The sequence below is a fragment of the Chroicocephalus ridibundus genome, chromosome 8 (genome assembly GCF_963924245.1).
Source record: "Chroicocephalus ridibundus chromosome 8, bChrRid1.1, whole genome shotgun sequence".
NCBI lineage: Eukaryota > Metazoa > Chordata > Aves > Charadriiformes > Laridae > Chroicocephalus > Chroicocephalus ridibundus.
This window is the reverse complement of record NC_086291.1, coordinates 30,592,970-30,618,764: the sequence shown is the minus strand read 5'-3', so window position 1 is coordinate 30,618,764 and position 25,795 is coordinate 30,592,970. Positions and strand designations below refer to the sequence as shown.

The 25,795-nt window shown below is 37.5% G+C and overlaps 1 protein-coding gene across 4 annotated transcripts in view; it reads left to right on the top strand.

The window, feature by feature from the left end:
* The window catches only part of BRINP3 (BMP/retinoic acid inducible neural specific 3), a 205,093-nt gene that overhangs the window by 162,692 nt on the left and 16,606 nt on the right, over positions 1-25,795 (top strand). For all 4 annotated transcript variants that reach the window (XM_063344804.1, XM_063344805.1, XM_063344806.1 and 1 more), the window contains one exon: positions 1,344-1,566. In XM_063344804.1, coding sequence (XP_063200874.1) covers positions 1,344-1,566 — 223 coding nt within the window. The remainder of the gene's footprint in view (positions 1-1,343; positions 1,567-25,795) is intronic.

The window sequence follows — 25,795 nt, the reverse complement described above, 5'->3', positions numbered from 1 at the left end:
TGAACAAGGGTCACTCTAGCTCATTTAGAAAAGATCTTTCTTCTCCACCTGTAAAAAAGAAAATATTTTTGCCTTCTTTGTGTAAAAATGTTTTTAAAAAAGCTAAAGTAGAGCTAAAGTTAAAACCAAAAGACTTATGAACAGTGATGGAAACGGAGTATTATTTTTTGTAAGCAGACATTTTGCCCAGTCAACCCTCTCCCACAGTCAACCTAAAACTACAGCAAAGTTAAATACTATCATTAACTCTAGTTTTTAGCAGGAAGCTACTTCAGTCGGTTGGATCATTGCGTTCGCATAGTCTGTTGAAGCGTAGAGTACCCAAAAGAAGCAGCTGGCAGGGGGAAAGCCAAACTGTAGGATAAGTGACTTCACTGCAGGAACAAGCTGAAAGAAAAAATGGATTGTGGAGGGTGAGAGGATAGCAGCAGGCAGGAGGGCAGGCAGGAAAATGTACTGATGTATGGGAACAAGAAAGAAAGAATAAACATGTGCGTTCAAGGATGCTACTCATTTTCCCCCCAGTAATTAGAGCCCTTTTAAATGGAATTTTAAGTTCAAAATTTATAAATCAACTCGTAAATTATCCTACTTATGCAAATAGGCTCACTGATTAATAAAATTCTGTTAATAAGATTCAGGCTATGTATCTTGTGAGGACTGAGCTACCAGAGCAAATCCCACAGCATAGGATGTTCGCAGTAACAGTGATACTGTGATTTAGGAACTCCTTTTTGCCACTCTAGAGTTGGGGACATGAGGCAATAAGAAGTTCTGGGGGACATGTTTTTAAGTGTCTAAGTATCGTAAAATGCTTTGAAAGGCTTCCTTTCAATTCTAACTACTTTCAAAAGCCTGATCCTTAATGGCTTCTCTGAGGCGAAATAAGACATCTAAAAGACAGCTGGCCTCTAAGAGCACATTTACTTGCATTTCCTAAGTATTGGAATATACTCCTTTTAAGACAGTTTCCTATCTTTTCTGATGAGTCAATATACATTTATCTTCAAATGTGTATTTACTTTCAGATCTACTTTTGAAGGCAAGAAACTCTGATTCGTACTTAATCTTCGTATTATCCAGGTTGAGAAATAAGACAGTGCTTGTATTTGTTTTAACATCAATTTAAAAACTATCTAAATATTGAATTTTGCTGGTTTTATTACCACTAAAAGTGTAGTTACCTTTCTACTTGGAAAGAGTTAAAATGTTCAATTCTAAAATTGCAAAAGTTCAAGTTTAAAAAAATAGAAGGTCAAGAAAAACAAAATTAGAATTAAGTTTTGCTGCAGCAATAGCCATAACTACATAATTAAAGAGGTGTTGGTTTGGTTTTTTTTCAGATGAATTCAAATTATTTATGAAAAGGCTGCCCATGAATTATTTCCTGAACACATCTTCTGTAATGCATTTGTGGACAATGGATTCTAATTTTCAACGTCGCTATGAGCAACTAGAAAACAGCATGAAGCAACTCTTCCTCAAGGCACAGAAAACTGTTCACAAGCTCTTTGGCCTTAGTAAGAGATGCCATAAACAGCCACTCATCCGCATGCCAAAGCAGAGGTAAGAAAGCTTATGACAACCTGAGAAACTCAAGCTGCTATCTTGACACTAAAATCTCCTTAAGGGGTCTCCTTAAAATGTGGGAATGTGTGCAGCATGTAATCCATGCACAGTATACAATCTTTATACTTGTAGGAGTTGAACAATCCTAGCTTTCAATATTGCTCCGTTCGTGTTTTCCTAAGTATGATGGGAAAGGTCAAAAGAAAACTTGATTTTCATATGACTATGTATTATGCGAGGCAACTTAAAAATAACACGAGCCTACAGATTCATCCCAATTTGGTCTGCCTCTTTCACAGAACCGTATTTTCAGTGGAACTTGGCCAAATGTAATAGTGCCAAATAATTGTATACCGAATACTGAATACCTGTTCTGAAGCAAGGACAGCTATTTTAAGAACTTTCCAGGTCATTATACAGTATATACTACATACTATCGATTTCTTGTCTCATTTGTCAGATGTGAATTAGATTTGAAAGGATGTCTAAGGAAAGAAAATGGAAGTGTTTTAGTCCTTTGTAGAAACAGAGAGATCCTCAAAGCTAGCTAGTCAAATCTGTATTAACATAAAGCGGTTAAAGCTGATTGCTGATCGAAAGTTGCTTTATTGAAATTAGTGGAATGACACCAGCGTAAATCTGAAATGAATGAGCTTTTACGGACATTATTCTTCTAAGCGCAAACACTGTGGGACTAGTACAGTGACTCCTGCACTTAGCACGTGTCTCCGTCAATTTTAAAGAAATCTAGTTTAGGCTCAGTGTTCCAGAACTGCCGGGGTACTTTACTCTGCCCTGCTTTCAGCTCTCCTATTGCAAGCTGAGGCTCCAACAATTCCTCTTTGCCTTTGGTGGCACTTAACTAACCCTTCTGCTTGTTCTTTCAGGAGACAGCTGATACGGCTCTCATGCCCCCCTTTTCTAGATATTGTGCTTTGCTTTGTGATCTGCTAGTTAAAACAAAAAAATGTTTTTTTCACTTGTGGCGTCATTTCATAATTAGAAAACATCCCGCTAACAAAGGTTGTACAGTCACTGCAGTGCTTTAACATCATCTCCTGTGTTTCTTGGGCCTGACCTGAGTGAGCATTCTGCCAAAGAGATGATGCAACATGAAAGAATTCAGCAGGAACCCAGAGCTTTTTTTTTTTTAAAAAAAAGAAACAAAATCCAACCTCACTTTTATTTTCCCCCAACCAAAACATAAAATAGTCAGGTCTTCCAAAATAACCACTATAGGGTTTTGAGGTAACCTTTGGTTGCCATCAGTAATGGCAATGATAGAGTACTGGTGAACTGAGGCCAGTTGAAATGATTGATCAAAACACACCTTTCTTGTTATATGAGGAATAGTTTGGGTTTGTTTTTTTCAAATGCAGAACTTGTGACTTCACGATTTATTTGTTAATAATGAATTTTACCAGCAATGAGTTTGCCTGTTTTACAGGGAGCTGTACTAAACTTTCATAACGGTTTGATTTTGCAATGCATCTCTGACTTAGGAATATCATAATTTAGTTTAAGATAGTTAGGTCCCATTTTAGTGGATGCTCTAAATTTTTTTCTAGTCGGTTCAGAGGGAGATCGGACATATGATAACATAATGATGATCAATAGATGACTCGAAGATCAGTGCTAAAGGCAGGTTTGGGAATACTTAGCCAGTGGGATGCATTTGCTAAAAGACAGCATTTTCAAAGGCTGGATTCCATCTGACTATCTGGGAAAATTGCCTTCTGACATCAAGGCTGTATGGATGATAAAAAGAGCTTAAAATGGAGAAGTGAGGGGAAAAGGTCAAAAGAAACTGGTTTAATTTCCAAACCTGGTGCAAAAAAATCTGATAGACCAAGATACAGGAATGGATAAAGGAGTATCAGTGGTGAAAAGACAGATAGCGAGGAGAAAGAAAACACAGGTATTGATAGAATCGTATTCAGGTACTTCTCACGATGAGACTATACCTAATCCAAACGAGGTACTGAGTTTTTCGCTACAGGAGGACTAACAGGTAAGCACGCAAATGAATAGCAGGTAATGCACAGGAGAATGAATACCCGAGTAAAGCAATGGAGGAGTATGCATTATTGCTCAGGCTGTAAAAACAGACATTTCAGCAGAAAGTGAGTGGAATAAAAGAACCCAAACCAAGTATTTAAATTCCTTGTGTTTAAGGGAAGACAGAAATAAAAGTAAAAATCACAGCTTCATGAGCCAGTGATATTCCAGGCTCCAAAGAAACAAGAAGGGGTAATTGGAACAAACTGTAACCCTTTCCAAAGGCTTTCCAAAGAACTCCTTCAGGTTAGTGTTTGGGCTCTACTATTGATAGTTAAGGGTAAATTTTATTATGGAAAAATAAATTAGAGTTAATGGAGATATAAATACTATTTTAAATTGTGTTTTATGGGCACCAGTCTTTTCAGATACAGATTAAAGAGCCAATGCTTCAGTTTTTAATCAAGGTCATGAGGCTGGCAGTGAGTAAAACAAAGTAACTCTGCTAATGTTTAATTTTACTCTGTATTTCACAAGTCAATAGAAGATATATACAAAGGATTTTTAAAGGAATATGTCAAAAATGAGACCAGGTTTTCTCTTTCATGAAGCTGGGAGGTATGTCCTAAAAGTTTAATGTAATTCATGGAAACTTTCTATGAGACTGAGTTTTATGGGGATTTATCTATGTAGTCTGCCAGAAATTGTTTCGTCACACTTGAAGGAGCTCCTACATACGGTCAAGGTTATAATTCATTACTGAAAATACCTGTCTCTTTTCTCTAGCCTCAAAATTTTGTTACTGAACATGAAACAAATTGTTGCTTGATTGTTTTTAAATGGGATTCAATTAATCAGTCAGACAGAATTGCTTGCAACTTTTTCCATATTTCCTGAAGAACCAGGCCACTTAATAATCTTTAAATTAAATTTATATTTTAATTTTCTAATCCTTGAACCAAAATACCATTGAATCCTCTCCTAATGTCATTGTTCGTAGCAGAAAAGAGTCAATTAACTTGCAAGTTAAAGAAACTACAGTCCTGCGTCTCCTTTTTAAACAGAGTTTATATTCTTCAGCTAGAATCATGTATAAATAGTTTTCTTTCAGCCTGCACTAGCCATCAGAACAATGTCTTATTTACTGCAGCACTTTGGTATACACTGGGGATAGGAAGGGGATTGCTATTTTTATTTTATTCTGTTCATTGCAAATCTTTTCAGGTTCCAGATGTTCTTCCCAGATTTTAAGCTTTCTTTCATTAACATGAAACATATCGTTGTTCCTTTTCCTGAAAATCAAATCATGCCAAGATACATCAAAAGTCCATAGATTTCCATTATAAGCTGTTATGGTACTGCTGAGCATAACTTTTAAAATTCACCTGAATTAATCAATACACTTTCTGTAATCAGTGAAGTATTTACCGCTTGTATGAGTTCAAAGGAAAATACCGACTGAAAATTCAAAACCAACAATTAGCACAGAAATTGCTATGTAGATAATCTCTTCCCATGTTGTATATAGGGATAGAATTAGAAAACATTCAATTTCAAGAGGTAAAGAGAAAAACAAGATTTAAAAAAATGCAGTCTGAAAAGGAAACTTGACATTCTGTGAATTAATGCTACCAGGTGAGCTACTGCCTCCATGAATTTGAGGCTCTGTTGCTTCAAAAGGCTCAAGTGATGATTACTATTATGTTCTCATTGCATTGACACATCAGCCTCAAAACCTTGCAGTATCATATGCTCATTCATTGTGTTTGCTTGGCCGGAGTCCACCGCATGCAGCAATTGTTATTCCACTAGATGGCCAGCTCTTGCTGCTGTTTTTCTACAGGCAGGTTGTTGAAACACCACTAGCGGCACAATACATTTTGTTTTGCAGGAATCAGTAGGTGTTGTAAAATGTGTATAGGAGAGTTGTTGAAACTTTGCTAGAAGCACAATACAGTTTGCTTTGTAGGAATCAAGATGAGGTGTAAAACCGTATGTCTTCCCTAAGCTCGTCATGCGTATTTCTGTATTAGGACCATGAAGTGTGAGGAACGATTGTTAATCTTTGGAAGCATTTTGCATACGGTACCTGTGGTCTAGTATATCTGCTCTGAGAAAAGGACTGACGTAGTCATTAAATTAGTCCAAGCTCTCAATTCCAGCAGCATCTTTTTCAAATGAGGTGAGAAAGCGATGCCCTGTTACAGGGAGCAAAGGGCTTCCTCGCAGCTTAGGCTGAGCGTTGTGACTCACACCCGCACTCAAAGGTGAGATCTGTGCCTGCATAGTTTTCAAAGACAAAATAAGTGGAGGGAATAAAGAAATATCCATTTCGCTCAATGGGAAGGGGTAAAGCAGCAGGCAAAGTTGTGGTTTTACCTGTGTCGCTGTGTTATGGGGAGGGAAAGTTGGTTTCTGTTTTAGTTAACACACCAGTAAGACTTCTTTTCCAATGTAATGGCTATATGCTGAGAAGCTGAAAAGCGCAGGAACAAAAGGCCTGCTCCTACCCGTGAATTGCAGTGAAAATTGTCAGTGAATTGTCAGTGAAACATCTGACGTGAACCAGAGCAGGGGGTAAGCAGGCACTTGTGTCCCCCCAGATTATGGAACCAAACTAAGAAAACTGGAATATCTATGCTTAAGAGGATAAAAGAAATGGAAACACTGTTGGCAGAGAAGACGATGCTTCACTTTCCCAAATATTTTTCAGTAAGAATGACAATGATTTCCTGTGATAGGATTTAATATCCAAACACTACTGAAAGGCATTGAAGGCGGAGAAAAACTTTTATTTCTTCCTTCAGAAGTGCAATTTTAGCACTTGATTTCATTCTTTTCAATGTCATTCAAGTTTGTTCCTTGGCTGGTGTTATCCATTTGAGTGAATGCACTCAGTACAGTATATTCCTATAGGTACAGACCTTATTTGTATGCAGTTTAAATCACTCGGTAATGAAAAAGCATCACTTGAGGCCAAATTTAACTAGCACAATTTGTGATTTAATAAAGACATAAACAAAAATATTAAAAGGAGAAACATAATGTAAATACAGCAATAAGCCAGTGGAAAAAAATTACATCTTCCTTGGCATAATAACAAAATGGAAATCTGCTGCAACAAACCGCAACTGAAGATGATGAGCAACTCCAGTAAATAAAAATTTTAATTTTAAAAGACCAAGGTACAACACATGCACACAAAAGCATGTAATCTTGAATAAAATGTCAGTATTTGAGTTTTTGAAAGGACTGGATGTTTAATCTTACCATATAATTTACAGTGAAGGTGTTGGTTATACCAACAGCCTAGGCAGTTTTTTAAAGGATCTTATTCTGGTAACGCAAGCTGGCAAATATAGACAGAACTACTTAATAAATTAAAAAAAAAGTTAATTAACATATAAAAATCCTTATTTCTGGAAGAAAACCGATTCTCAGCAGCATTATGTTTGAAGCATGTCCTTATCTTCGTAAAGGATATTTTTTTAAGACGCATACGCGGAAGCTAATGTAGACTTAGGAGGAGTTCATCACCAGAGGCAGTGAATGGCTGCATCAAACGAAGAGCTGCAGAAAGAAATCTGTTTTTTTCAGAAGAAGAATTTATTCTGTACTTTCCCACAGAATGCACCACAGGCAGCGATAAAAGGAGGAATTTGCATTTTCTAATTTTTCTCTTCTTTTTGAGTCTCACAGAGCAAAATCTTCATATGCCCTAGGAGCACAACAGGGCCTGAATACTGTAAAAACACTTCAGAGAAGGGACTTGTATCTTAGTCTTCTCTTCAGTCCACATGCAGAAGAAAAGATTTAAGATATCTGACTTTTTTATAGTATTTATAACAGTCCATCAGAGTACTGAGGCCTTCAAACCTGTTTTCTTCAGAATGCTTCGGAATGAAATACACACATAAAAAAGATGGTGTAGATTAATCCCATGCCCTCAGGATGTTACACAGGATTTGTTTCTTACATCTCAAAGTTGGTTATCAGCTACTTTGGATTGCTTTGCTGTAAGTATAATTAATTCATGGCCATAAAATCACTAAGGAATAAAGTCTTCCACCAAGGAAGCCACAAAGTTCAATACATGGAAGTTTCACACACAGATTTTTCTTCTCAAAGGAAATTTGTGGCACTGGATGCAAAGGAAAAAAACCTAATTATACATCACTTAGCAGACTGCTAGAATGAAGGTGAACAGTCAGTCTAGGTGAAAATTGTGTTATGAAAAGATAGTATAAGACAGCAAAAGCACAGCTGAATGGACTGTGTCTAATCTATATGATGCTTCTGAACAAGAGATGCTAAAGAAGCAACATTCTGTCTGGTTTTAGAACACCTTCTCCTTTTAATAGAGTACGGCAGATCAGAGAGGTTTCTAAATAAAAATAATTCCAAGAAAGGACAAAGAAAAATGTACTTGGATTACACATCTTTTTATATTATAAAAAATAGCAGATTTTCATTTGATCTGCTTCAAATAAGATATTGCATGTGGGAGTTAAAAAGGGAGTTGCAAGTTTCAATGTAAAGGAGTGCTTCTCCAGTGGAAACTTTTATTTGATCTAACATACCAGGTGCACATCTGAAAGTTGTGTGCCATAGAAAAGGAAGGTGATAAGATGAAAGTACCTGAGCTAAAATGAAGGTCAGTTTGGCAGTAGTTGCTTTACTAAACCAAATAATAAGTCCGCATCTTTTCTCAAAGGAAATAAAACGATCCACTTTGAGGTGACACCTTTAATTGGATTGGGGATTAGAGCTATTTAAAACTAATGTGACAGACATAAAAATATACGGGCCTGCAAATAATTGGTCTGATAACAATAACAAGCTAAGATAAACTCTTGTGTATATGCTTGTTTTCACACATATTTTAATAACTGTATATACATAGGGGCAGACTGTTCTTATCATCTGTCCTTGTAATATGTTTTCTCTCAAGGAGATTTGGGTTTCTAAAGTTGCAGCACTTCATTACATACCCATAGAGGCTCTTCTTGATCACATGCTATACATGAAAATTTTTCCGGCATCTCTGCAACTCCACTTTTGATGAACAGCAACATTAGAATGAAGTCATTTCACCACAGCATAAAGTGCTGTGAAAATAGTAGACAGGTTATATTAATGTCACAGGGTGGGAGTATGCCTGCTTCCATGCTCTGGAAATACCATCTGTGCAATATGTGTAAAGAAGTCACATGTCTCATGCCAGTGTTTTGTTCTTTTAAAGTGTGGAGTACTTTTCAGTGCTGCTGTACCCTGATAGTGGTGCTTCAGCAATTGTATTTTACGTTTTGTCACATGATGCAAAATGTTAAAACAAGAAAATCAGCTTAGCAGTGATGATCTAACATGAAAGGAGTTATGTGCCCCTCTGCTCTGCTCTGGTGAGACCCCACCTGGAGTACTGCGTGTAGCTCTGCAGTCCTCAGCACAAGAAGGACATGGACGTGTTGGAACGGGTCCAGAGGAGGCCACGAAGATGCTCAGAGGGCTGGAGCCCCTCTGCTGTGAGGACAGGCTGAGAGAGTTGGGGGTGTTCAGCCTGGAGAAGAGAAGGCTCCGGGGAGACCTTAGCACCCCTTCCAGTACCCAAAGGGGGCTACAGGAAGGATGGGGAGGGACTCTGGATCAAGGAATGTAGTGATAGGACAAGGGGTAACGGTTTTAAACTGAAAGAGGGGAGATTTAGATTAGGTATTGGGAAGAAATTCTTTCCTGTGAGGGCGGCGAGGCACTGGAACAGGTTGCCCAGGGAAGCTGTGGCTGCCCCATCCCTGGAGGTGTCCAAGGCCAGGCTGGATGGGGCTTTGAGCAGCCTGGTCTGGTGGGAGGTGTCCCTGCCCAGGGCAGGGGATGGGACTGGGTGATCTTTAAGGTCCCTTCCAACCTGAACCATTCTGTGATTCTGTGATACCAGTATACTATTATATGATATGGAATTAATATAATATTGCATGGTGTTCTATTACACCTTGTTCTGAGACTTGCAGTACCAAGATATGACTACTGAATCACTAGCCATTCTTAGAGTACTGTTGCACTGGCAAATAGTCTATACTTTAAAAGGACAAAACATTGGCATGAGATGTGACCACATTCCGTGTATTGCCCATATATTATATAATGCAGCTGAATATTCATCCAACACCTCAAAGGTGATGGTATTCCAAAGTGCAGCAGCAGAAGATGACTCAAGGAAATAGTTTCACTCAAGAAGAATGATTACTTTAGTGTCCATCTGTTTCTTGTGGGCTCTCTTCTAAGAGTGCGAGTGATAGGAATGGAAATCTTTTGGAAGACCAATTTCCTCTATACTGTCCAGTTCTGAGAAGTGGAAAGCTGGGCTAAATTTCCCCTTCTCCCTTATGAAACTGTATCTAGAGTATCTATTTTTTTCAGATTTGCTAACATTCATTCCAGTACAAATTGCCTCTGTCCCTTCCAGCTACCAAAACCCCTTGCTGTTTCCAACCCAAATATCAAAACTTCCTCTTTTTTCCCAGGCAAATTTTGTAATTCAGTTGGTGCTATCAGTACCGGAGCCTGATAATTTGGAGACAGTAAAACACAGGCAGCTTACAATAGCATTTTATTTTATAGACATGTGGTATTAAAAAAAGAAAAGCTCATATTAAGAAAAAGCTGCTGCAGGATTTTGGCTGTAAAGATACAGTATTCAGCACATTTATTCCCCAATGTAGACCTACAATAATAAGGGACTTGCTTTTGGCCTTTTGGTTTTTACTGTGACCAAACTGCTGTAAAGGACTTTCCCTCAGGCCAGATTTAAAGGTATCTTAATCGTGCATCCACATGAATCACTTGTAGAAACAACATCAGAGCCAACACTGTGGTGACTCACAAGGCTTGCAAGCCTACACTTTAAAATGATTACTTGATATGTGGATAGATCCTGGCACACGTACGTCTCTGGGCTTGGCAGCTTCTGTTTGCTCCTAGCCTGATGGCCATCTGTCTTTGTAGCCATGACATGTGATGTAATGGCCATGATCCTCTCTAGGTAGCAGCCCCCCACCTTCAAGGTTCATGATAATGTACACCACAAATACAGCCGGAGGTCAGGCAAGGACACCAGCATGAGAGATTGGATCTTGGTGCACCCTGGGCTTCAGACTGTCCCTGAGTCCACAAAGTTGCCATATCTTCCAGATTCCACCTGTAAAATAAGAGCAGCCTTGAGCATTGCTTTATTTGTTCCAGAAGAGGATAAAATGTACCATAAAGACATGTCTTTGATCATCTATGAGTTATTAACACAGAAGAATATTTAGAAAGAATGATATTCAGTCTCTAGCATCAGGCTTCCTCTGCAGAGTCACCAATGTCCCTCTGTCTGTGCCCACCATACTGCAAAAGGGCTGACAATAGGCTGATAATATCACATCTCCCTGGCTCTCTTTTATCTATTGTATTTCTTTCGAGTGATACACAGACTGACTCGCCATGTGTTTGTACAGCAAATGTCACAGTGGGGCCGCAGTCTCAGCTCAGGCTGGGATGAATTGCTGTAGCATAAATGCTTTTCTGGTCTGTGCTATTTAAAGGAAAAATATGTCTCCTTTGCGGGAAGGTGGTATTAATATAAAGCACAAGAATGCTTTGACGTGAGTGCAGATTAAAAGGGAAGATGAAGGTTGGACTTGTAGGGGGTAGAGGGATATTGCCATGTTTATCCATATTTCAGGGAAATCCTTTCATCCCTCTGGTGCTTCACTTTGTCAAAGAGGTCTCTGGTGGTCAGGTCACATCCATCAGCACTCTGGAAACAAGCTTTTCAGGCTCTGAATCAGAAAAACTTCTCTAATCAAACAAGTCAAAGAACGGTGAGATATGCATTGACATAGAAATGGACCCATACAAGAATTTTATATTTCTCATATGTGTTGTCATATGCATTTTACCCTGTTAGCTCACTCAGAAGGAGAGATACCAGCTCTCCAAGGGGACATCAAATACCAGACAACTTCAGGGCTGTGCCTCAGGTCATCTTAGCTAAAGGCTATTATAGCTAAGGCATATAATAGCCTTGACTTTAGATAAATTTGAAGACTGGAGAGTTCCTGCCCTGCAGATGGTGGGTTTTCAAGCTTGTGATTTTAAAAAATGCTTTGAAAAACATTGTAAGCCTGTGTCTGAATTGTTTGCATTGTCTCCTGTTCCTTTTTTTTTTTTTTTTTTTTAAAATCCTTTGCTTCCACCATGCAGAATGCACCAATCCCATTGTGTCTTAAGTGCTTCCAAATGACGTAGTTCTGGGAACAAGTTTCCTATCTGGCCAATATGTGCAGATACGATCATGAAAAGATGTATTCAAAGTTTGATATAGCTGTTTCATACTATGTCATTCTGCCATTTGCAACACAAAGAAAGAAATAACTCTAATGTATCAGCTCCCAGGTAATTCAACGTTGGTCGTTCTTTCTTATTTACAGTCTATTATGTCTTTTATGAACCGAAAATACATTAATTTTTGGTGTAATACGTTCTCTGTATTTTCTTGTATGCTCTTGATAAGAGCAAAATAAATGAATAGAAAGAATATGGTGCATATTGAAGGGCAAAGGGTAGGGAGACATTTAATTTTTCTGAAATCGAACTGCTAGATAAGAATTCAGTTTGTGCATAGTTGCTATGAATACTGTCAAGGGTAATTTAAGGACAGAAACAGTAGGAAGAAAATTATATACAACAGTAGTTAACTTTTGAAAACATTAAAAAAAAACCTCTGAAAAATTAAAAATTTAAAATTATTACTTCCATACTGGTATCTAATGCATGTAGCCATATACAGACTGGTAAAGAAAACGTACAGTTCATTTAGTCCAAAAAATACCAAGTAGCAAGCTCAGCATCTCTACTGGCAGTGATGGTATGACAAGCTAGAAATTGTCCTTGCCCGCTCCCCTTGTCTTTCTCTCTTCCTGCCTTCCCCAGTTTCTGACTGAATTTAGCACTCCAGAGAGGTGCCAGGCAGAGAGCGCGGAAGCATCCAGCCCTCTGAGGTGCTCCCAGAGAGATGGGATCGGTAGCAGGCCCAGGCTCGCACTGTCTTGCCAACACATCTCAATTTTCACTGGCAGGGATTGTAGCTGGAGGGTGTGAAAGCAAGTTCATGATAAACATAAACTCCATAGTGTTTTATTCCTTGGCTTCTTGGCTGAGACCATCGGCAAGGGCACCAGTTGTGGTGGTGATGTGTGCTTTGTGGGCAGATGTCACCCAGGGAAAAGCTTTGTTGTTGAGGTGTTCATCTCATCCTTGGTGGTGTCAGAACATTTACATTCCCGACACATTTCTTATAAACTTAATGTAGCTCGAGGGCTGCACTCGGAGACCCCAGCTAACAGTAGCTCCAGAGGTTTCAGTTCAGCTCATGTCTGGTGTGTGGCAATATCTTTCACATATTGAAACCCACATATGATAAGTGTAAAATAAAGGACTTATGTATTGCAAGGAGCAGAAGCAATAAAAGTTGTTGGCACTCCAGACAGAAGGTGACACTTGCTAATTTTCTAACATAGTTTTATTTTATCATCTTTAATGACTGACTTCTCTCAATTGTCAAGATATTAAGGTAAGGAGGTGACCCAAACCAAACGACAATAAAACCTTCTCTGAATTCTACCTAGAATCACCTTTTCATTGCTTACTTTTCAATACTAAATGAAGACTCAAGAAATGATGAAAATAAATGCGATCTCTGCAGAGAGTGAAGCTTTTTTCCCCATCATGAAGCTGCTGCCATAAAAATTTATTTTCTCCAGGTTTTAGTTAAAAAAAATCAACAAAGTTTTTTATTTTTAATTTTATTTGGATTATCTGGCTTTTTGGTTGTTCAGATTCTTAGATAAGAATTTATTCTTAGATAGTTGCTGTTCTACCCATATGACAGAAATGACTTCAATATGCATTCAAACCAATCCTCTTCATGAAAGTGCAGCAAATATCAGGATTTTTTGCATAAATTAAAATTAATGTATAAGTCTTTGTATTAAAAAAGAAATTTTGAAAGAAATTAACTTTTCGAAATGCATACCCTTCTAAAAAATAGCGGTTAGAAATCTTTCTTAACATTGCTTAGACTGTGTTCGTTATAGTTCCTAGGTCTCTCCTTCCTTATTTTAAAAAGTGGCATTTCCAATAGAATCTGAAATGAGGATCATTATCTTAAACTTTTATTAGTTTTTATTATTTTTAACCTTCCAAATTTAAGAAACTTCTGGTTGATGGTTAAGAAGAAATCCCAAAAAATTATTCAATCGACCTTAGAAGAACCCAAAGGCATCATGCCCTTGAAACTGTGCATATATTATTCTACACATTTTTGGACAAAGTTGCCTTAACTTTTGGAAAAAAAATGGGAACAATAACTGATGATTTTTTTAATGTAAGTTGAAAGCTTACCATCTGTGTAGATTGCTTCATCAGTGTATTATCTGCAGCAAGCACTACTGGGTTAGATAATTCCTGGAGTGATGGCTAAGATACAGTATAAATATAAATGAGATTGTTGGCAAATATGTCCAAGATGCGAGCAAGGTGCTGTGAAATGGAGAGGTAAGCTGCTGACTGTGTTGTCCCTAATGTTTCTCTACAAAACTCCAGTTAAATAAGCTCGGAGTGGAGACCAACGTAGCAAATCCCCAGACAGTAACCAGACTTTCTGTTTCATCAATTTAGCCCTCAATGCAGTGCAAAACACTTGGGTAGTATTTTCTGTCTTGCTGAGTCCAGTCCGCAGTTTAATGAATCTTGCCACTGGTATGAGGTTGTTCAACATTAAGTGATTTTTTATTTCTTCTGCTGACCATCTGCTGCGTATGTAGACTACTTCTCTATGTACATCCACATTCGGATATAATGTCAACGGCGTTGGAGAGGAAATATTTTACTTGGGGATTAAGAGATGAGCAGAAGTTCATAAAAGCCAGGATCTTCGTCTTTGAATGATAGAAGTAGAGAAACAGTTCCCATCCATGAATATTTAAAAGGAAGTCTATACAGAATATCTGCATCTGCGCTTCTAAGTGTTGCTGCAACTTGGGGTTGGATTGACTTCAAAGATTAAAATAGACCCTCTGTCTCTGAGAGGCAAAATTTCCCCGTACTGAATAGAGACTAGTGTCCTGACAGAGAGGAGTGAAGCTTTATAAAGGAGTTTTCTACAGGAGGCACCTGTGAATCTTGGCAAATAATGATTCCAGAGCCTGTTTCTTCTTTTTGCTGAATAGCAGACAGTCATCTGGTTATAGAGCTCTATAGACAAATTCAGATGAACGGTGGCATGCAGTTGTGAAATCGATGACATTGCAAGTCTCACATTCTGTTGGATCACACGTCTCACCCAAACCTGCAAATATATTTACAAAAAGCCTCTTTTAATCTATTTCATCTTTGAAGTTCTCAAGAGCATTCACTGTATCTTTTCCCCCCTTCCTGTGAAGGTGACAGTGAAATGGAACCAATTTTCTCTGTGTGAAATTCACGTAATTTTTATGTAATGCTTAGTTTTAATGTCTAGCCTTGATAGCAGAAATACCTTGCAATGTTTGCAGATCATAATCCCTAATCATTGATATAAAATATACAACTCTGCACACACAAAATCATGTTCACACATTTACAGGAATTTAATAAATAAAATTAAGGAGAACATTTGCAGAATTCTCTCCTCAACAAAACTGTACAACTTTCCTTCAAACTTGCCAAGTAGAAATTTCTTGTGCATACAAGTTAAAATGCACAAAACGTTGCCTCTTAAAAATCAATGATCAATTGGTTTCTTAAATCCACCAGCAGGAATTTTATAAAGCCGTCTTGACCTGTGTTTTCTGCTCTCGCACTCAGAGAAGCTTTGTTTTGGGAGAGTACATCACAGATTAATCCCTCCGAGTCGTAGAGGGACTTTCCACGCTTTGGAAGAAAAGGTTCTATTTCACAACATTTCCTTGGTTCCAGTTGCCTTGTGTGCAACTATTATTGCCTTGATGATTATGTAGAAAACGGGAGTTTCTGACTATGAGATAAGAAGTAGTAACTAGTTACGGTAGTTTCTTCTCTTCCTGACCTTATGACATATCCCTTTTTAGATCTGAACTCAGCTGCTTGATCCCAATTCAAATCCAACATCACATCAATGCTATCAGCTCCAGGAAAGAAGTGAGCAGTTCCAAGTATTTACTTGTTTGCACTCTGTAAGCTTCGCCACATATTAATAAAATTTTTCCTTTCTTTATTGGCAACATCAGTCTAGCATGCATTCATTCTTTTGAACCCCGAATTATCTAATCCCATCTCCCCACAATGGTGTAGGTTAGCCGTTTACTGTTATTTGTGCCCAGTATTCTCAGGGAAAAATACAGCTGCTAAATCAGTTCAGATACTCTGTAAATACACAGAATCTTTTTTTTTTTTTTTTTAAATGTGGTTAACACTTTATCGTCAAGTATGGAAGCTGGTGTGCTTGTGAGGTTTAATTTGCATGCCTAGATTTCTAGGCTGTTCTGCAGACGTTGCTGACATCAGAAGGTGCTGAATTAACATTTCCACTGGAGGAAAGGAAAAGACCGAGTGCTTAATTTCTTGAGAAGATAGCTTTTAAAATGCAGTTAAGGTGCGCAACTGCCAGTATTAAGGAACTTGAATAGCAGTAACACTTTGCATACTTTTAAGCTGTAAAGTAAAACTGAGTATGATTAATGGGATGGCTTTACACATAACAGCACAGCTGGGGATTATGTTATTCCGTATTCGCCTTCCAAACTCCCATAAAAGTAGATTATTGTAGCATAGCACTTCTGAATAGTTACGTGGTGATTGGAGTCTGTGCAGCTCCCATGTTTTTACAAAAGGAAATAGACTACACAGAAACTCAGTTTTCCTCTGCGGAATTCACCCTTCAAGGAGGATGAGGAATATGAAACACTGGAAGGGTGTTTAGGGGACACTGGGGTCATTATATAAATATTGGAAGAGATGTAAATATTTGGTTGAGCATAGGAGTACCTGAACAGAACATTTGCTTCACTTCCGTGGCACAGGTGGGCTCAGGAGAGGTTAAAGGCATCCCTGGGGCTGGGGCCAAGCTGGCTGCTGGGCGCTGGTGTTCTGAGTCCCAGCATTGTAGTTTTCTACTGTACTTCACGGTGAAGGAATTAGCCACAAAACCATGACTAAATTGTGAAGGAAGTGCCTATGTTAGGTACATTCTTTCAGTATCACATCTGAGCCTGAAGAGATGCCCAGAGCGTCTGTGGTGCTGGTAGAGCACCCATGGTGGGACCTGTACACAAGCACCTGAACAGCAACAGAGAGGTGATAGTGTACTGACAACTCTGAACAGAAAGGCTGTTTGACTTACAGTTGTTATTGCCCGCTAATTAAAAGACAAAAACTTGCCATCATCTAAATGCCGCTGAAATTTAGCTGGGATTAGAGTTGCTGCTATGTGTCGTGTGAAACCTCACTCACAGACAAAGTTCATTTAATGGGTTGCTGGCGTGAGCTGGAAGATATCCACTGATCTCACGACGTAAGAAGGAGTTCTCCTTTATAATCACTATCCAAATTAAGATATTTTTTATAACAAGTGAAATTTTCCTTGATTAATAGTCTTTTTCTCAAAGATGCTATTACTTATGACCAGCTGAGTCACAAGAAGAGAAATTTCTTATTGCTTAGCTTCTCTCCCATTCTTTTTTCTGCTATTAGTAAGACACTACAAGTTTACCATTAATGAGATATTAACACTTTATTTTCATTAATTTGCATTGTATCCATAGTGAATAGGATTCAGTTTGATTTCTGGAGCAGTAATCATACCGAATAACTTGCTCTCAATCTGGCAGGTGTGAAACAGATATAGGGACAAATAAAATTAACAATAAAGAAATGAAAATTTTCTGAAGTTCCCTTTGACAAATAATATTTCCTGAGTAGGATTTTAGCTTTTTTTTTCTTCCTTTTAAATAGAATAGTAATACTAATTAAACACAAATTTCAGAAGTCCGTGTTCTTCAGTATGTATGTTGAGGAGCAAACAAGCTATTGACGTGGGCTCAGATACTACTTTCCTGTAATCATTTCTAATTATTTGTCATAGATATGTTAAGCTTTCAGTGAATGAATATGGGAATAAGACAAAATGCTAAATGTATTTTAAAACCTGTAATTTTCTATAGAAAATTAATTTTATTCAGCTCTTTATTTGTAACCGTATGGTATTGTACTTTAACTAAAGCTCAGTACTGAAGACTGTTAGTATTTTCAATATATTACTGCAGTGTCACTTTTATGTTCCTCAATTTCTTACAAGGATAGATCCCGCTAGGAGAAACTTAAATTTAGTAAGAAATACTTTCACAAGTCAGAAGGAAATGAATAATAACAGGTAATGTATTGCTTTACCTGACACATAAGAATAATGCAATTATACTAATCTTAGCAAAACCATCTTCATGATAAATAATGCAAACACATCTTAACAAACCGTGTTCTGTGTTTAAAAATTACTTTTGTGCTTTTAAAAAATATGTCTAAATAATAGTTTTCACTCCAGTTCTCAAACCCTGACACACTGCTTTAGAGAACCACCTTTGACTATGAAAACAAGGATATTTTTAAAGACTATGTCCCCTTGAAATGGTTCAGCTTTGCATATTGATTTGTAGTTGTGAGTTTGACTGTCGTCTTTGGCACCCTGTGGTAAATAGAGGTGTGCAGTACTGGTGGGTTTCTGAACATACCAAGTGTTGGTTACACTACACTGAAAAGCAAGCAAGCTATTGACGTGAGCAATGAGCAGTGTTTTCCTGTGTTCATTTTTCATTTGTCATAAACACATTAATCTGGGAGAAAGGTGAATCATCGTAATGATGTCAGAGAGACAGGTTTTGGCTTTTGACTGACTTCAGTGTTCATAACAGATCTGTTAAAGATGTGACTTCTACAAAAAGGCAATTTAAAATACATCAGGCTTCTACCAGGCTGTTTCCTTTTTTATTCTTTTTCTTCTTCAGGAATCTTTCTATTTTTTAAGCAGTTGTTGCCTAAAAAAAAGATGATTCAAAAAGAAAATAGTTCTGTAAGTGCTGTTTCCCTATTAATTGACCTCTCATTGTTGAATTCCCATGTGAATTCCTGGAATATCTGGGCTCACACTGCAACTTAGTAGGATCTCCATCTTATGCACCATCTTGTTTTCATAAGATGTGGAGGAACTCAATGTTTTTGATATTTCTGCCCCTTTGGCAAATTTTGTAGGTATTAGCTGAACACTTCCAAAACCTGTTGACAGAAATAATGAAGGAATGGTAGACAGAACCGAGAGACAATACTGTTAAACCAGCTTTGTTTTCTTCAGAATCCAAGTTGGAAAACATGCAACATGAAAACAAAACAAACAAGACTGGTTCCTTTAGAGTCCCAAATGAGAAAACTTAAATGATAATGAGGTCCCAGCACCAGAAACAAAATTATGAGGTTTTTTTCCTTAATGAGTATCTCATCTCCCAATTAGATTTGTGCATCCATATTTGAGAAATTCTCTATATTCATCTATGACCATGACTTTTTCCTAAAACTCCCTTCTTGTTAAATTATATATGAAGCAGAACATCTACTCACCGCTTCTTCCTTTTTCTTTGAGATCTCTGCTAATTATCAGTACCGTCCTTGTGGACAGATTTTCATATTATCTTTTTCAGCATCCAAAGAGCATCAAGGAGATTTAAGTTTGACAAGCATTTATGTAGAGATTTAGGAATAAAACAAAGAAAGAAACAGAAAACTTACCTCCACATGGGTACATAGTAACTATAACAATGCTCCAGAAAACCTACTTTTGCCTCCGCAGATTCTTGGGTATTTAAAGGTTTGGGCCACCAAAACCAGACAGATAAGCAAAAAATGCAACAGACCGCTTTTAAGTTGAATAAAAACCAAGCTTTAGAAATGATAACATATCAAAATAAATAGACGGTAAGTTTGAAGAGAGAGATGAAATTGGGAATAATTTTTTTCTAACCGACAAATCCCTTCACAATGTAGATAATGTAGGAACAGAATCTTAGCCTTTTGTTGTTCTTTGTTTGTTTTTTAAATCAAAGCATCAGGGTAGGGTTTGCTAAGTCAAAGTGGAACATCATTTTGCCTGTCTCTAGTAAGTTCTCTAAAGTAGCAAACAAACAACTGTATACACATAGTGATCTTGTGGAAAATTGCAAATTTAGCAACAGATGGCAGGAAATGGAATTTGCTGTCTTGTCAGGGCAATAAAGCAGAAAACAGTTGGGGTAAATTTGTTACAAAGGAAAAAAAAAACAACCTTGAAAAAGAAAATAGAACAGATACTCTAGTTCACATTTATAGGTTCTATTAAGGACAATCTGGCTTTACTTGGAAAGGGCTTCCTGAGCCTGTAAATGTAGTATGTGTGCTCATCTGAAAAAGTATTTGCAAGTTATTGTCATGCTGAAGACAACAGGTGCTGCTCATGCACTAAATGAGATTCACTGCTCGGAGCCTACACAACTCTAGCAGCAAAACAGGAGAGTCGCGAGTAGTGTGTGAAACATCATCTTCACAAATCATGTTGTAGTGGATCTGGAGCAGAGAAGCTGCATATTTCTACAGCTGATTTCAATCACTGTTGTATCAAAGGTTCTCCAAACTTATTATACAGATGACTAATATATTCAACGTGGCTCAACGCAGACTGGAACGGTCTGAAATTCTCTCTAAAACAGTGAGACATGGGAAACTCATGAGCCATTTTTAGTGCAAATGATTGAAGGAAAAGGCAAATAAATAAAAGATTACTCCCACTGAATGCATACAATGCATCCTAAGTTTAGGGGCTATCCAAATGTTTGCACTTCTAAATTTTGGATGATTTATTCTGTTTGGTTTGTTGTTGTTGTTGCTGTTTTATTTTAAGGTTGGTATTTGATGAGGAAAGGGGATCAAAGATGTAATGCAGTGATAGTTCTGAGTTCACTGAGTTCACTTCTACCCTTAGAAGTAGCTTTGGGTCTCTTTGTCCTTGGTAGAGTATACTTTAAGGGCAGAAAGTTTTATCCGTCAGTCATTTCTGAGAAAGATCTCTGCTTAAGGAGAAAAAGAACTGCGGCTATGTCCAATGTCTGAACCAGTCATTGGCAAAAGAAGAAAAAAAATCGTCTTTTATTCACCCCTTTCTATCTGATGTGTGGACAACATGCCGTTTCCACCCTTCCCTCAAATAAGAAAGTTATTCCATAACTGCTCTGGTTCTAGAACTAGAATAAGATATTTCTCAGCACAATGTAAGTCATATATTTTCCTCAATATTTGCCAAGTTTTCCTGGAAAAAAAATTGTGGACCATCTTGGTAATCAATGTCCCAGTGATATTTAGAGGAAAATCCAGTTACCATTATGTGTAAGATGTTCATAATTAGCACTGTGTTCATATAAGAGAACGTAACTCTGTACTCCAAAGGAATCATACATAAATGAATAACAAACAGAAATTTAAAAGTAGTGAAGAAGAAAATAAAAAATAAATTAAAAATAAAAAAAATACTTTCAACATTACAAAAATGGTAATTTTCTGCAGAACAGTATGAGAGCTGAGAAAAGATGATTTTTCTTTTTGATGCAACACGGCTAAAGCTGGGCTTCTGCAGAGGGCTTTTACTTTTTTGTTCATCTGTTCTCCACCTTGATTCCATTTTGTCTGAAGTCCAGTGACCCTGCTCCTAAACTGAAGTTCCCCGACTCTAAGTCGTGATTCGTGCTTTAGCAAAGGGCACGGGAATTAGCTACCCGAGTCATCCTGTCAGGATTCAGCCAGTCTTACTGCTTTCTGCCTTCTGTTCATGCACTTGAGAACTATACTTGACTTTAGGATTACCTGAAGGATAAGTACCTTGACTTGGGGGTGGGAGATTATGTCTTGGCATTACAGACGTTGCTTTTAAACTCCTTCTAGTGGGTTTATGTTTTACATGCTTAACAGCATTAGCTGAATACAAGAGGGCTAAAAAGCGTAGTCATTTATTCATGGTGCAAATTGTAAAAGATCCAAATATAAACTATATTAAACAGTTTAAAATTTAAAGGGTCTATAAAACAACCTCCTTGACATCCATGGTCAACATCAGTAGGAGATTTTAAGTAACGTCAGTAGAAAGAATCAATCAGATTGCAGATCAGTATGTACCAAAAGCAATAAACCCCTTGGCAAGCAAAAAAGACTTTCTCCCACAGCAACTTAGATGAATAACCCTTTCCTCTTCTCTTTATAATGGTTACTTTTACCCTAATACCTTCTTCATATAGAAGTTAGGAAATTGTTGCGAACCTCAACCTGCAGGATATAGTAGGGTGCATTAGAGATTATGCCATGACACTTCAGGTTTTCTCAACCATCTCAATTATTTGATCCTGGGAAATGAAATGGTCTTATAGTACCCAACAAATTCTTTATTTCTGGAGCTAAGCGTATAGATAATTCATTTAAGAGTTCGAGTACCCATACATGGACAGGTAGTCTATGCAGCAGTTCAGCCTATGTGAAAAATAGTAATTGAAATGGTTTCAACAGAAGCTAAAAACAGCCAGTGGGAACTGCTAGATAGTAAATAGTTAAAATAATTCAGTCAAGTTATATTTGAATAACTAAGGATCATTTGCAACATACGAGGACATGTTTGCAAGGACGGGTGATATTCTTCTTAAATATTTTAAAAATTAAATAATTGAGCTGCAGCTTCTAGTCGGCGTGTGGTTTCTCACAGGGCTACAGGTTAAAATATTAATTAAAATATTAGGACTGTGTAAGTGGTTGATCATGAATGCTTTGAAGCTAAAGAGGTCCTTTTTACTGATGCCATCATTTTTTTGGAGTGTGTTCATATCGAGGTAAATTAAAAAGATTCAGATAATAGTAATGTTTGACAGAACGCAAGAAGCGGCGCTGATTTTAGAACTCCTGCTGGATAGAAAGCTAGCATTAGTTTGCACTCGTTTTATCACATGCAGTTTGGTTTTCTGTGAATGAGTGTTTGGCTGTTAAGAGATAACTTCAAAATCAAACAAACAGAAAACATCTGAGCAGGGTCAATTTTTCTTTAACTTTCTGGGAGCGTCAATTCCAGTTGTAAGCAGCCTTGTGAAAAACACCGGATTATGTGTGGATTTGGGCTTCTGAGTCTGTTTGCCAGCAAAGACTGATTGTGTTGTAGAGGCAATGTAATTACTCATCAAGGTGAGAGTGCTTGTGTTGGAGCCCTGCTTACTTTCCCAGTGACAAGCCTGCTTGCCTTTGCTGTCAATCAAAAGCGCCACAAAATGGTAGCAGCGAGAGACGAGGGAAAAGTCATTAATGCATTGACTGAAAGTGCCGTAGTAAGCAGGCTGGACAAGATTCCACCAAAATCTCTCTGCACCTGTCAATGCTCCTTTAATATAAATGCTAAGTCACCTTATCCACCAAAATGCATGTAAAAGATGCCTCCAAAACCCATGTAGACAGATTGTGTATTGAATAAACAGGAGAAATAATGGATGATATATTTGCCTGAGGACATTAGGGTTGGTTTTGTGGCTGTTCCTTGTTATTCAGCGGTATTCCCTGTGCACAGTAGGAAATCCTCTGCAGGCCACAGGGAATACTAAAGATCCAGGCTTGTACTTTAGGTCGTGGCTCTGCCGTTACCCACCCCCAGTCATCGTCATCCCCTCACTACATCTCTAAAACCTTTGTGAGCACATTCTACATCCTATTTGTATTCCTTTTGAGTGTTTTGCACTTAGATTGGAAACTCTTCAAGTCAAAGGCTCTTGAGGCTGATTGGCATTTTCCATATAGGTGATGTCTTCAGGCTTTTTCTGTCGTCACTGTTATTATAAAAATAATATTATAAATAGAAAGTACAATTGCATTTGTAGAGTACTGAGAAGAATGGATGGAATCCGTTTGGGGACACCTTGGTAGTGTTGGTACTCTGAGTAATTAACTATTTTAAAACTATCACTGTGAAATTCTTCATGTTTCATGACCTGATTCACAATCTTAAAGTTTAGCCATCCTTACTGAGTGAACTAATTAAAAGTGCGAAGATACCGAACTACAGGAGTTGTACAATTTTGTAGGAGGTAAAAAAAATGTGCTATTTACTCTGTATCTAGGTTTCAGAATGAATATCTATGACATTCAAATACATCATGCAAAAGACAGCAAGTTGCTGTACCTGGAATTTCATTCTGCCGTAACTAAGGACAGCGTTGCAAATTTCTGCAGCTTGTGCGTCGATCTCTCTTCAGGTAACGCTCCAGAAATAAGCAAGCTGCTTGAATTTCAACACAAATTTCATATCAGAAACCCCATTTAACAGAAGTACATTTTAACAGCTCGACATAAGCATATAGTACACATGGTGTCTCTGAAGTTTTGAGCTGTGACCAGCAAGTAACACTACGATGATTCAGCATAGCTTTTTTTTTTTCAGTCCCAAATAAAAAATTGAAATTTATCTCACTTTAGCATTCGTTTCCATTAATTAGAATCATCATCATTCCCCTAATGCCATCGTGAACCTTGTTCCCTTGGGTCAGTTGCAGCCCCTGAGACTGCATTTGCGGGAGGACTTTTTTCAGGGGGTTTTGTAGCTTTTTTTTTTCTTTTCTTCAGGTGAGAGCATCTGGCCTTTCTGGAAGGGACAGATAGATCTTTCAGGGAGTGCCTAGGATATTAAGGAGGAGTATGTTTTTTTTATATATAGATACATATAGATATATAAAGAAAGCATACTAGAGACCTTGTTAATGGTAGAGTTCTTCCAGAGTCTTTAGTATCCCAAAGTGCTTATAATCGGAGATATTTAAAATAGCTGTTTTAAGAATGCTAAATATGTCATAAGATTTATGCTGTTGTAGGCTCTGAAATGTTATAAGGCTCTGAAATGTTATAAGTAAGAATATATTCTTTAACGGACCTTTTTTTTTTTTCTCATGAGGAAATCTTGTTTGCTCCAATCCACTGGTGGTTATTAATGTTAACTTCCAGAAATTATTTGTGAAAAATTCCTTCCAGTAGCAGCATGTTAGTTTCACTAATTTAAAAGGGACAAAAATCTTTGTGGGTATGTTTTTTGTTTTGTTTTGTTTTTTTTTTAAAGTACACTCCCTTAAATAAAAATCCCAAGGTATTAAGGAAACTGTTCAGCATGGGGAGATTTTCTTTCTACCCTTTAGTATTATCACATATAAAAACACGTAATAAGGAGGAGGGGATCAATTTAACAGAATGAGATTTAATATCTAGATAATTAGTGTATCCGAAGTAATATGTACTTTCTCTGCAACAAGAGTTGTCACTTCTTCAGGGCATGATTTATTGTTGGTTACCCTTCACACACACTTCTTTGCACGCAGTCCCACTGCTACACTCCGGCATCGATGATTTACTTTAACAGCTAAAATGCTGATGCAGAAATTAAACTATGGACAAATCAAATTGCCCCAACCTTGTTTTCTAAAGCAAATAAAATGTCCAGAAAAAAAAAATTAAAGAAAATTGTATGTTATGTACATGTAACATCTGCTCGTTTATATTAGTACTTCCCTTATTTATGACCGTTAACACAAGTGACATCTTATTACAAGAATTATACATTATTGAGTGAAATACATGCTGGTTTTAAAAACAGCACAGCACAACTTTTCTAGACAGCCTTTAATTTTCCTTCAGAAATGTAAGGGTGTCCTTACAATTTATTCAAACATATCATGGCAGAAAAACAAACCTCTCTTTTCCTGTAAAGTATTTTGTGCCCACATTAAAACTTTGAGGGTTTGCTCAAAATTGTAGTTATTTTAAGTTATTTCCAGTTATTATAATGTGAGAGAAAAAAAGCACACTGAGCTCAGAATCTTATTTTATTTTATTTTTTACATCATCCTAAGTGAGGAAAGAATACAGAACTGAGTTTCATGTTCTTTAATTAAAACCATTACTCTTTACTGGGAGATTCTTGCTTTGGTGTAACGCTTCTGATTCTACACAATGGAAGAAAATGACAGATTGTTGCTATTTATACTCGTCGTGGTTTGACCCCAGCTGGCAACTAGGGCCACGCAGCCGCCTGCTCACTCCCTTCACCCCAGTGGGGCAGGGAGAAGAGGGAGAAAAAGAGTGGAAAGGGAAAAAA